The sequence below is a fragment of the Urocitellus parryii genome, chromosome 11, assembly GCF_045843805.1.
Source record: "Urocitellus parryii isolate mUroPar1 chromosome 11, mUroPar1.hap1, whole genome shotgun sequence".
Taxonomy (NCBI): domain Eukaryota; kingdom Metazoa; phylum Chordata; class Mammalia; order Rodentia; family Sciuridae; genus Urocitellus; species Urocitellus parryii.
In genome coordinates this window covers 52829050-52843528 of record NC_135541.1, presented here as the reverse complement: position 1 = coordinate 52843528, position 14479 = coordinate 52829050, and the positions used below count along the sequence as shown (strand labels likewise).

Here is a 14479-nt window from a genome sequence, read left to right as displayed (position 1 = left end):
TGAGCTATGTATCTCTGGCTTTTCTCCGGAGGCCATGGGGATTCCTGAAGCTTTCAAGCTAACATTCTACTCTTTCTTCCTCTAGTTTAACATATTGTCCTCAATGTAGCCAAGTGATCATTTTAGAATGGTCAGACTCTCCTCTGGTCTCTCATGTCACTCAGAGTGGATCCCAAGCCCTCACCATAGGCCCCTACTCTCTGAGCATGTGACCTATGCCTCCTAATTTTACTTGGGATAATAGTAGTACAATATTCAACATAGTCAAAAATAGAACCTATGAAAGATCTGACGATTACAGAGAGGCACATACCAGATGCCTCCTGAAAGTTCATGTTGATAGCTGGGGCCCTCTGGTTTATTTGCACTCACTGCCTTCTGCAGTGAGAGGATGGTGTTATAAAATTCAGTACACGTTCTATCCCCGTATACTCTGCCTAGAATTTGGCCTCTTTTTCACAATGCTTCAGGCAGATAGTCTGATCTGTACATATCAGAATAAGTTAAACTACCCTGAGTGACGTCTAGTAAACCATAGGCATTCCCTTGAGTATTATCCCACTCCTCATTCACTCACTTATTTCACACATCTAGTGTGTGCTCTGTGCAGGCACCTGAGTCAATGAGTAAAAGGGATAGGCCAGAAAGTAGAAAGAAAAGATTCAGTAAAATATGGGAGAGGAAAGACAATACTCATCTGAAAAAATAAGTCATGGTATTATGTCTTCTTATGTTTGTGGTGATAATAGGGTAAATCATATAATCATTTGAAAAAAAATACTGAGTACCTTCTAAATTATGGACTTTGTGATCAGTACTAAATAAAAAAAAAAGTATAGATCTTAGCTTTGGAGTGTTTTTGGTCTAGTTGGAGTAAAATGTAATAAACATTATTTTCTGAGTTACTAAATAATATGGAGAACAGAGAAGAATGCTTAATGTAGCAGGGGATTTTTATAAATGATTTTTTTTTTCTTTTTGATGTAGGTGATACTTCACCAGAGTCTTGAAGCTAATTTCTAATTATAGCTAATAGTTATTGTCTTTAATTTTATTTTCTTTAATTTCCTAACATCAAAAATTCAACTGGGGTTGTGGCTCAGTGGCAGAGCACTCGTTTCGATCCCCAGCACTACATGCATGAGGCACTTGGTTCAATCCCTAGCACTACATAAAATAAAAACAAATAAATACAAGTATTGTGTCCATCTACAAAAAAAAATTCAATTGGAATTTAACATGTGAAACAAATCAAAATATCCCTGAGACGCTTAATGTTAATACCGTCAGATATTATCTCTAAATAGTTCAGTCCAGTAGTCACAGACACAGAAACTGAAAATGATAAATGTTCATCCAGGAGAATGAAATTAGACACCAATGGGATACCCCAACAAAGACTGCTGCACACCATTTTAAAAAATGAAATTTGTATGTACTGAAATGCAAATTCTATTTTTTAAAAAGTCAGGGTTTTTTTTAATACTTGTTGCCATAGTCTCTAATCCTTCTCACGATTCTGCATTGTCCTTATAGATGCATATGTCCTATGTTCTCTATTTGCCTATTTATTTGTATCCCTACTAGAGTGAACTCTTTTTGAAGGAGAGGATTGGGTTTTATTCATTTTTGCTCATGTGTTATTTAATCCAGCTCTCAAAACATAAAAGACATTCAGTATGCAGTACAAGAATGTGAATGATGATATATGACTTATTCTGGGCATCTGATGCCACATTTCCTTGACTAATTTTTTGTGGCCTAGTGATTGTTCATAATTTTCCTGCAGTCCATTAACTATAATAATTGCTGGCTAACAATGCAGCAGCCAGCTTCTAGTTTACTTTAGGATGAGAATAATATTACATTTGCAAACAACTAAAAAGTGAATCAATGATTAAAACTTGCTATCTTAATTGTAAGGTCATCATGAATTTTTTAAAATACTATGGATAATATCTTTGCCCTGTTTAAAATGATAGTAAACTAAGCAGAAGAAGAGGTAGACACATTTCGAAAAAAGATGTCCATGAAGGTACATGACAAAAAGACCCTATGTCTTATAAACCATTGAATTCCCAGCACTCAATATGGTGCTTGGTATTGAGTTCAATACAAGCTTGCTAAATGAGTCAAGGAAAGTATTTTTATTTATTTACTAGGTTTTAAGTATGTGACTTGTTTCAGAAGAGATTTGATTTTTTGTGATAGGAATACACATTTTAATTACAAATTAATTTTTGTCATTGAATCATTCACTTAGACATTTCTTGAATATCTTCCATCCTCTATATACCAAACTTTCTGTCAGGGAAACATAGATAAATAAGATAGGGCCTTGATCTAGAAATATATATATATATATATATATATATATATATATATATATACACACACAAACATTTGCAATTAGTGTAATAATGATATAATAAAGGAATATAGATCATGGTTTAATGACACAAAAGGGGTATTCAGCTCAGCTTGTAGATGGAAGAGCCAGGACTTAGGAAAGATTGCTCTAACATGCACTCCAAAAGATGGATGAATTTTTAGGGTTATTGATATTCTACATGCTTAGATACTATTGAATTTGTCATTATAACAAAATAATTTACCTCTGGCTTGTATGTTTAGCTTTTAAAATATTTTTCTTATTTATTAAACTATTTTATTTGTTTATTATTGTTTCTTTATATTATAAGTTTGGTTAAATGTAGATTCTTAAAAAAATGATTCTGACACACTGTTATTGAGAAGGTCATATAAAATAAAATATTCATTTATATTTTAAAAATATTCTTCCAGGTCTTAATTAAGAGAAAATAATGAGTTCCCTGGTTTTAAATCAGACTTATGCCATATATTTGAAAGGTATCTGTTCAATCATAGATATACTGTCTTCATCAGGTTTTCATTTAAAAACAACCCTCATTTACAATGCATTTAGATACACTAAATAGTTGATTCAGTTCTCTGTTTATTAAAAAGCAGTAGCTTCAGCACTGAGCTTCTAGTCATCTGGAGTCAGCGATTACATTGTCAAGAAATCTTCCCACTGGCAGGGACCAATGCATCTTTCTTCCACTTTAATTCCTTAGTGGTATAAACAATACAATTTGTTCTTCTTCTGACATACTAATACTATCATTTATGAAAGTTCCATTAAAAACTACCTGCTAGTAATTCAAACCCTGAGCAACTAAAACTTCCTGGATTTGAGTTATGAATTAAGGGGTAGAATAGTATACTTCTTTATTACATTATTCAATTTTGACTAGGAAATAATGCTTGAATTAACAAAAGTTCCTATTAAAAAGGGTAATTAAAATAATTTGCATGGATTTTTTGTTATTACTATTATTATTATTATTATTATTATTATAAACAAAACTCAGTCCTGAGCAATAATGAGCATGCAAACAACATTCAATTTCTGGAGAACAGTATCCACATACAGGAGGTAGCCAACCCCTAGTGAAGTGAAATGTAATCTACTCAGTAGATGCCAACCATATCCCAGACTGGATGAATCTTTAGGGTTTGGGTGAAAATTCAGCATAACTGTTAGCTAAGTACCACATGAACTTCTTTGTGTATAATCCTGTGATCTTTCTAATATATGAATATGGCTATATATCCAACCACTCCAAATTCTTCAAATTCTCCTTTAGATTAGAAACTAAAACTCTTTTCATTACAATCAAGGTCATTCTACTTGCCTAGAGCTCCAGTTTCAATTCAGTTTCAGGCTCAAACTTCACGGTCCAGCACGACTAATCTACTTTTAGATCCTAGAAGTATGTCTGATCTCTCCTTTCCTCATGCCTTGGGATGTGTTATTTCCTCTATTCAAATAGCAGCTCTTTTTGGTAAAACTGTTAAATCATCCCCCTTTTGCACAGGTAGATTTAAATGCACCGTTTTCCAAGTCACTGCAGTTTGTACATGCAATTTCTAATATTCCTAAGATTGTATTATAATTGTTTGCATGCCTTTACCCAAACTCATATAAAAACAGTCCTTGGAAGAAAGAATTTCTTTTTTTTGTTTTTCTAGCATTTCATACAATATTTGACTGATCAGAAAGATTTACAAATAGATGCATGAATGAATATTATCCACAACTACAAATATTTACAAGGCATATGAGGAATAAGGATGTTCGTGGTTGTTTATCGAATACTTAGCACGTGTCTAGCCCTGTATAGTGTATTTCTGTGCGTCATCTCCCATTCTCACCACACCTCTGCCAGCTAGATTGTATTATTTCTGTTATTTCTAGTTTGCCCTTGAGAAAACTGAAGCTCAGAGAGGTTAGTCAAATAGGCCACACATTCTCATAGAGCAGAATCAGATGTGAACCTAATTCTGTCTGACCCCAAAGCCAATGCTCTCCCCAGTACACCCAGCTGTCTTTTGATTATTGTCAAGATCCTGAAAGGCACAAATTAGATTTTGATTTAATCTTTTCCATTTCTTTCCAGCTCCAAGTACAGCCCAGTATGGAATTACCGGGAGCGCTGACGTTCTTTTCTCCTGCTGGTACCTTGTGTTGACACTGTCCTCTTTCACCAGCATATTCTACCTGAAGAATGCCATTCTACAATAAATTTAAAGACCCATAAAAGGCTTTTAAGGATTCTCTGAAAGTGCTGATGGCTGGATCCAATCTGGTACAGTTTGTTAAAAGCAGCGTGGGATATAATCAGCAGTGCTTACATGGGGATGATCGCCTTCTGTAGAATTGCTCATTATGTAAATACTTTAATTCTACTCTTTTTTGATTAGCTACATTACCTTGTGAAGCAGTACACATTGTCCTTTTTTTAAGACGTGAAAGCTCTGAAATTACTTTTAGAGGATATTAATTGTGATTTCATGTTTGTAATCTACAACTTTTCAAAAGCATTCAGTCATGGTCTGCTAGGTTGCAGGCTGTAGTTTACAAAAACGAATATTGCAGTGAACATGTGATTCTTTAAGGCTGCAATACAAGCATTCAGTTCCCTGTTTCAATAAGAGTCAATCTACATTTACAAAGACACATTTTTTCCTTTTTTGATAAAAAAGCAAATAATATTGCCTTCAGATCATTTCTTCAAAATATAACACATATCTAGATTTTTCTGCTCGCATGATATTCAGGTTTCAGGAATGAGCCTTGTAATATAACTGGCTGTGCAGCTCTGCTTCTCTTTCCTGTAAGTTCAGCATGGGTGTGCCTTCATGAAATATTTTTCTCTTTGTCTCCAACTAATATAAAACATTTTGCTAAATCCTACAATTTGTAAGGAAAAAAATAAACCACAATGATAAAGTTAAACTATATCCTATCTCTAAAGAACAAAGGAGCTATTGGATTGTATTTCCTCATTATCAGTGGGGTTTGAGAGTGTTGCCCCACAATAACTCCGTTCTTGGGATGAAAAACAATTTAATCACATAGAAGAGTAAATGTACCGTACGATTTCTTTCGTTGAAGTTAAATGTTAGATCTACTGTGGGAAATAATTCCCTTTAAAATGACAGCACAGTCCACTCAAGGGATTGCTGAGCAAGACAGTATCTTTTTTTCTTTCACTATTTCAAGCTTAAAATTTTAAGATGGTTTGTCAGAGAGGACACAAAGTCCTATCACCTAATATCACATGAGTTGGTAAGCACTCAAAACTAATTTGGTTTTGTGATAGATAAGTTATTATGACAGAAACAGTGCTCCTGCAGACAGGAGCATTTTGCATATTTTCTATCTGAAAACATCACTCAGTTGATAATCTGGAATGCATGTTACATTGAAAAAGTTCCAAAATATTTTATATTAAATATTCTATATTAGTATACAGAAGATCAATCCCTGAAGTAAATAACTCTTTAATAAAATCTTTCTTTATAACCATTTCAGTTCAAACAAGTGAAGCCAAAAAATTACCATGCTTTATTTCTTCTTACATGATATATGTAAGATGTGATCAAATGAAGACAGACACCAGTGATGAGACTATCTTAAGATGTATTAATTATTCAATTACTGTGAGTATTCATTTTTTTCTACTTAAAGAATGAAAACTACATTTTTGAAGGAAAATTCTGTGAGTCTAACTATTATATTACAGGAATAGGCTGATGGTTTACTCTTTACCAAAGAAAGACCATAGCCTTGAAAGCCATGTTACAGGTCTGATGAAGTTGCCAATTTCAGCACACCTACATTTCTACGGATAGTCATCTTTTACAATCACACCAACAACCCACATGCTACTACTAAGATTAGATATAAGAAATTTTACAGAGGTCACACATATTTAAGATAGCTAATATTTTGCCCTAGAAGTGATGACTTGAAAATTATGATTTTTTTCCAAATAAAATTTAAAGACAAAGTATGCCATAAATCTATTTTAATTAGAAAGATGACTCATAAATTAGGAGGCATAAATATAGTCTTCCCACAAAATGGCAATAATATGGCATAATGCTCTTAAATTTACTAGCTATAATAAATCTATGATGTTTTGACTGACATATTAAAATTGGCTTTAAAAATATAGCATTTAAATGTATTATATATTTGCTTTTAAAAATATTCTTTGTGAAATTGGCTAGTAAACTAAAAATACTTTTTTTTTGTATTGCAGCTTTAAAGTGGCACACTCCATAAAAATCTACTTACTAGAAATAGTGGTGCTACCACAAAAGTGTTAACCATCTGTACATTGTTTGGGAGAAAGAAACAGATCAAGAATGCATATTATACAGTGACCGTTTTCCTAGAGTTAAAAATACCTCCTCTTTGTAAGGTTTGTAGGGTTAATGTGAGGTAAATTGAGGTATAAACTATGGATGAACCAAATAATTAGTTCAAAGTGTTGTCATGATTCCGAATTTGTGGAGTCTGGTGTTTTTCCCATAGAATGTGACAGAAGTACAGTCATAGCTCAGTAGCTATATGTATTTGCCTTTATGTTAGAAGAGACTTTCTTGAGTGACATTTTTAAATAGAGGAGGTATTCACTATGTTTTTTCTGTATCACAGCAGCATTCCTAGTCCTTAGCCCCTGGACAGAGTGAAATCATGAGTATTTATGAGTTCAATATTGTTCAAATAAGGCTACAGTATTTGCTTTTTTGTGTGAATGTATTGCATATAATGTTCAAGTAGATGATTTTACATTTATGGACATATGAAATGTCTTGATTATTCCATTTTATCAGTCCTGACTGTACAAGATTGTTGCAATTTCAGAAAAGCAGTTTTATAAAATTGATTTATCTTTCAATCTAAAATAATTTCTTAAGCTATTCCTTTCAGCATTGTGTTTTCCACAAGTTTCATTTGTGGGATTCCTTTTGTTGCCCCAAAATTTTTGTCCAAGAAAGAAGAAAAGAAAATAAAGAGCAGTTGAGAAAAAAAAAAGATAAAGACAGAAAAGGAGGTGAAGACAAAGGAAATAGACGAAAGGAAGAACAGAAAGAGGAAAAAAGAGGAAAAGATGAAAGATAGGAGAAAGGACAAATGAGAGGGAGGCAAGAAGCAGAAAGTTAGGGTAGTTAGCTTTTTCATTTGCATTCTCGGTTTAAATGCAAGTGGTGTAATGTGTTTTACAATTATCTCATTCAACACGTAAGTCCTGTTACACCATTAAGTTTCTATTATGCAGCAATTATATAATGAAAAGTACTGCCCAAGTTATAGCATTGTGTGATTTTTTTGAGACACTAAGATTTGAGAGAGAGAATTTCAAACATAAAGTCACTTTTGGGGGATTTATAACTTCACTGAAAATTAATGCTTCATCATAACATTTAAGCTATATCTAGAAAGTAGACTGGAGAACTAAGAATATTACCCAGATAATTCAGAACAAAAATATATAGATATATATATATATATAAATACCCCTATGTGTGAAGTCAGAAAACTCTGAAAAACTGAATTATCAAAGCCAATCATCTATATTGATCAAATTACTGATAAATTGTTAATTTATCCATTGTATTTAGCTTTGTGACACAGCCAAAAGTTACCTATTTAATCTTTTCAATAAAAGTTGTTTTTTGAAATCCAGAAATGATTTAAAAAGAGGTCAGGTTTTTAACTATTTATTGAAGTATGTGGATGTACAGTATTTCAATAGATATGAATATGAATAAATGGTATGCCTTAAGATTCTTTGAATATGTATTTACTTTAAAGACTGGAAAAAAATTTCTTCCTGTCTTTTAGTAAAACATCCATATTTCATAATCTGATGTAAAATGTTGTACTGTTTCCAATAGGTGAATATAAAGTCAGTTTATCAATTAAATATGTATTTGACTCATTTAAAAACTATTAGTTTAAGAGAAAAAATGGAAGAAATAATAATTTAAACATGCTTCTCCTAGTCCCTCCTTCATTCTCTGTTTCATTCATTGTATCATATTCACTTCCTTCTAAGCAATACTGGTTGAAAAGTTTTGATGCTACAATTTCAAACACCTCCACATGGTTTTTCACTGTTGCTGATTCCCAAGAGGTTTAACAAATTTCATTACATCTAGCTTAGAAATATTTTTTCTGGAGATATTTTAATATCAGTTATTTAGAACTTTTACTTGTTGAAATGCAACAGTCAGCCAAAGAGACTAATGATCAAATCCTGACAGTCTTACAGCTTAAGCAAATGAAAACCCAAATGCTTATAGAAGCCAAAATGTAATTTCTTAAGAGGGCTGGGTATAAAATAACAGTCAGAGTGAGCATAGACTTCCTTCAAGGAATTTAGATAGAATTTCTTTGAAAACATCTTTCCTTCCAAACAAAACATGTGATTTGACTGAGCACCCTTAATGTGTGAATACTATAATATACAAATGGGAGTTCATTCCAAATGAACAATTTAAGCCTTCTTTCCCAGATCTGTCCATTTATAATAATTAACCAAAAAAAAAAATGGGAACAATGTGGTTGATGAAACAATGCAACAAATCATGAAAAGATCCATGCTTGGTTTACTAAGCTCTTTTGAAATATGGGTGTTATTGCTATTCTGCGAAAACCATATACACCAAAACCTTCCCCCTACAAACAGTGAACATATATTTAATATGTTTAATTTTCCTACTGCCTCATTATTCCTTGCCTTTTCAACTTTTGTCATGAACTTAATTACATAATAGAAACAGAAACACCAAGTAGCAGATCTAGAAAGCTAGCACATGAAGCAGAGCTAGTTTTTAGGGTTTTTTTTTTTGGGGGGGGGGAGAGGATATAATAGATCAAAACACAAACACTTCAAAACCGCATACAGGTATTCAGAAAACAATTATTCACTTTAGCCTATCAGGAAAAAATGTAAAAAAGATTTTAAAGAGAAAATTTTCCCAAGAATGATTGATTCAAGATAAGGGAATTTGAGCCAGGCCTGGTTGTGCATACCTATAATTCCAGGGACTCTGGAGGCTGAGGCCAGAGGATGGCAAATTCAAGTTCACACTCAGTAACTTGGTAAGACCTTAGCAATTCTGCAAGACACTGTTTCAAAATAAACAAAGAAAAAGGACTGGGAATGTAGCTCAGGGGTAAAGCACCCCTAGGTGTAATCTTCAATGCCACAAAAGTGGGGGAGGGGATTTGATCCAAGCACCACAGAGTCTTTATACTCCCTCTGAATTTCCCAAGCACAAGCCTTCATAATCACATGCCCTTCTATCAAATGATTTCAAGCTTAGAGAAAATATTTAGAAATATTTTCTAAAATATTTTCTAAAAATATCCAGAGATATTTTATTATCAGTTATTTAGAACTTTTACTTGTTGAAATGCAGAAGTCGGCTTTAGTGGAAGGAGAACAAACCATCAAGCAAATCCAATAAATACTTCCCAGCCTTCCTGGAGAGAAAGAAAGAGAAATCATTTCACCCTGTTCCCTAGAAGCTTCACCCACAGTAATCCTAAGGCTAGATCAAATTTCCCACAGCCTTAGGTCCAAAAGATATGCCATCCTAAGAGACAGATGGGCAGCTGGAGTTACCCTGAGGGATCACAGCTCTTGCACTTTGCATTTTATAATGGTAAAGCACTTTGGCAGACATTGCTGCTTTGGCTCCTACAATACTTCAAAATAACTCTAAGTAGAAAATACTATTGTCACACATTGATGATGAAAATGAGATTCAGAAATTTTAATCACTTGCTGGAGATTACACTTTTACCAAGCGGAGTATTTGACCCAAATATTTGAGCCAATGCAAAAATTCTACCAGCTGATTTCTACCACCATTAGCTATCCTGAGAATAGGAAAAGAATGTGATGGCATTGCTACTCCACAACTCTATGTGTGCTTATATTTGGAAGATGGAATTGGAACATGGAAGCACTACATGTTTTATTTCTACAAGATTAATAATTGTTAATTTCCAAAGAAAAATCTTGTAGAATATGAATATTATAAAATACATATAGAGGTTAAGTCTTCACTCTCTTCATTGGAATATATAGTAAATCAGATATGGGTAAAACTCAAGGCATGATTCATTCTAAGGCAAATTACTCTCCAGCTGTGAATCTGTGAAATCAAATAAGTTATGACCTTCCATATTCTAATGACTCCAAAGGGTATGAGGTTTAAAAGCAAATCAGATTGTACATCTCATCTAAAACTTTTGGAGTGTGGAATATACTATGCCATTGGCTTCAGACACAAAGTGCTTGTTGTATTAGGACCATCACACAAAATGGAGGATCTTGTCACAATCACATTTGTAACTTTTTATATAACATTTTGCAAAAGACCTGCCAGGTTTTAGATAATCCATTAAGACTATTCCTCAGACAACTGCCATCAACAGAATTGTTGGGGAAATATAATTCAGAATACACATACCTCTTTTTTTGAGTCCCTAACAGACTACTGGTTTTTCATCTTAATCATGCTGCCAATTTATATAAAAACACTAATTATGTGTACATCTGTGTAGAGGCAGTCAAACCAGAGGGCAGTCCAAATTCTAGAAACTAAATTATTTGCAACCTAAGAAACATATTTGTATTTTTTTGTCAAAATATAACTATATTGCAAATCCTATGACCATCACCTGTTAGTCCGAAGAATGTGGGAAATATTACTTACATATACTTAGAAAATGGGCACATTAATTTGCTAATGAAAGAACTATGTAAGATGTTACAAACCAGGATAATTTAAGAGCACATGCTTCTATAGATCAAGAATAATGAAATTAATATGCTAAAAGAGGCAAAATTGGCTTCTTCCAGAATAAAGAATTCAATTGAAACTTTGCCCAAAAGAATTAATTTCCATGTTTACAGAGAAGAAATATTTTGTTTTAGTGTCACTTATCTACAATTTGGAAGGAAGCAACATGCAATTGAAGATACAGACCCCCTTAAAATCAGAACCAGATAACCTGAAATGGTGGCTCTACATAATGCACATTTCTTAATTGTAGCAGAAATATTTTTCCTGGGACTGAGGATGTAGCTCAAGGGGTAGAGTGTTTGCATAGGGTTCAATCTTCAGTAAAAAAAAAAAAAAAAAGATCCTCTAAAAGGATATGTGAAAATTTTGGAGGCAGTTAGATTGACCAAATTGCTATAATTTTGAGCCTCCTTAATATAATATCTACTTTAATGAAGAAAGTTCCCAATGTATCTGTATATCTAATATCACATATTCTTTCTCTTCTAATTACTCATTGTTCCCCCTCACAAACCATCACTTCATAGTCCGGGTCATGTAGAAGAAGTGAACCATTATAATAAATACCTCACTTCAAGAAGATAACCTGTTGAAAAACTAATGTATTTTGGACACTTATTACATGACGTAAATTCGAAGTATAACAGGCATTTTGCATCAACAAAGAGAAAATTGAAATAATGATTGAGATAACAACATTTTATCAACCAAATACAATGGCAATGGTCACAGCTTTGCAAAAAGCCATAGCAAGAGCTGAGTAGTCTACTTCCACTTAATGCTAATGAGCCCAGTCCCAGTGCAAATTTTGGTTTGGTAGGAACTACAGGAGGTGGCATGGTTCATTAGGCTTTCAAAGCTTTAAAATGCTAAAGGGGGTGGTTTTCCTTCTTCACTTCAAGTGGATTCTAAAAGCATTGGAATGTTCCTTGGTGGAACTTTGAATTTTCTAGTTTCTTCATTAAATTTGACCTTTTTACGTTTTAAAAAAAAAAGTTCACTTTAAACTAAACCACAGCTGACTTATACCTCCTGCAGTTCTGAATTGTGTTTTTGAACAAGTACTCCAAGCACCTGGAATTTCCTGAGAAAATCTGGGGTACATGTATTTTAAAAACGACTTATAAAATATTCCTTGAAGCCTATAATATATTAACAATAAAGAAAAAAATGTTTCTTGATTGTTCTTAAACACCAAATAGTACCTATTGAACTCCTGCATAGTTTCTAAGTAGTTTCATAAATATGGATGGGAATTGCCCGGGAACTTGACGTCCCCCTACCACACATTTGACAAGTGACCTGGCAAAAATGTGGTCAACAGCTCATTTTTTACATACTCCTTAAAAAATTGTTGCCAGAGATTTGAAACTGCTTCAAGCTGATATCTTTTTTGAAACAAAACACATACTCAGACACAAACACAGAATTGCATTGCTATCAGTGATCTGGAAAATAAGCTTGCAAGCTGTCCATGTGGTATTCTGGATAATTTAAAGAAAAAAAAAAGGAGAAGAAGTGACAACAGTACAACCACAGTTTCTGTTTAAGTTTCATTTGCAAGATTTTAGCATAAGGAACATCTTGTGATTTAATTAATCAGCAAATGGCACCTGCTTTAAATACTAACATGGTGAAAGCAGACTTTTTAAAAAATTTGGAATAAAATTTGTCTCTGGAAATATGTCCTTCCTGTTGGTAGACAACTATTTATGTTTTGAGAGTCTTACTGTCTAATACAGTTAAATGTTGACAGGAATGAAGACTGGTTTGGTTTCCTTTTTAAATGTGGTATAAGCTTTTTTTTTTTCTGGAAATACATATTTCCAATTCTTGAATATACAAAGTAGTATGTGTGCTCAAAAATTCTCATCTTCTCACAATTCAGTTTTTACAATGCATTAACCAGTCTTTATGGTTTGTGTATAACACATGTTGGTCTTTTATAAAGTAACACAGGAACTTATATAACGGTCTCCATTTTCATGTTGAGGTACATTCTCAGACTGTTATCATTTCAAGAAGAATCTGTCATCTCTTGATTCTGGAAATTTTAAAATCAAATTTAGACTGAAAAGACATTTACTTTAAGAGTGTTTTGGTCAGATAACTCGAACTGTTCATGTAGAGTTCATCTCTCATTCATTCATTCTTCAAGACAAAAAAAAAAGTGTGATTCAAACGACCTTTGAAGAACTAGCTGGAAGAAATTGGTAGAGTGAATCGGGATATTTAGAAGACCAAATTGAAGGGGAAAAAAGCATCAATTCTCTAATCTGTTTTCTAAGAAACCAAGTTTTGTAAGACTAAAAGAGAAGGATGGAGAAGACAAAGGGGGGTGGGAAGAAGTGGGGGAGACAGGACAGCAGGGAGGGATGAAAGGAAAGAGACAGAAACAGAGACACAGAGACAGACTGACATATATTTTCTCCTGGAAAACTAGTTGCTGAAATATATATATTCCTAAAAATGTCGCTGGAGACAGACTATATGTGGGGTGGGATTGGGGGGGAGTGTACCTCCTATTGACTGGGTTTATCATTGCAATGGCTTCTTTTAGATATATGGTTTAAGTTTCCACATTTATGATTAGTAAATACAGCAATATAAATAAAGGTTGCTAGTCTATATTTTCTTTTTATGTCATTCCTTGTTTCTTTAAAGTTTATTATTGTTCATGTGAAATTAGATCTCAATAATAGATATCACACCCTTCTCTTGAGAAAATATAACAATATTCCATTGCATCATATAACATAATAAAAATGAATAAAGCTTCCATTTCTCTGTGACATCGATAGTTAACATAAGCAATTACTGGAATTGCTTAATAAGGAAAAAAATCTGAGTTTTAATAGGTCACCACTTTATAAATACGAGCAGTAAAAATGAAGAATCAGATCTTCTGTCATTGTCAGGTATAAACTTTTGATGATGTTTGAAAAAAAAAATCACCAAATCCTTGAGAATTTAACTACTATATCTTGAGGCTGCCAGAAACCTTGAAAAATATTTTTCAAAAGTAAATAAAAATAAAAGTTTATTTTAAAGGCTCTTGGTGTTTCATGAACTGTGATGTAAGTGTCTGTGTGTTATAGTTTATGAGTTGGGATTGCAAACAACAGAAACAGACTAAGTTGAGCAGAAAAGAAATTTAGTGGCAGGTTCTAGGGTAGGTCTCAGAATGATGGAAAACTTGGAGAGTAGGATGGCACCAAGTCATGAAACACTCAATAGTCAAACACACAGCTGAGATCATACCAGAAGGGTAGGTAAG

The 14479-nt window shown here is 33.2% G+C and overlaps 1 protein-coding gene across 1 annotated transcript in view; it reads left to right on the top strand.

Moving 5' to 3' along the window:
* Positions 1-4609, top strand: part of Negr1 (neuronal growth regulator 1) — a 781331-nt gene extending 776722 nt beyond the window's left edge. Inside the window, exon 7 of the mRNA XM_026409921.2 lies at positions 4485-4609. Within this exon, the coding sequence (XP_026265706.1) occupies positions 4485-4609 (125 nt within the window). The remainder of the gene's footprint in view (positions 1-4484) is intronic.
* The last annotated feature ends 9870 nt before the right edge of the window (positions 4610-14479 follow it).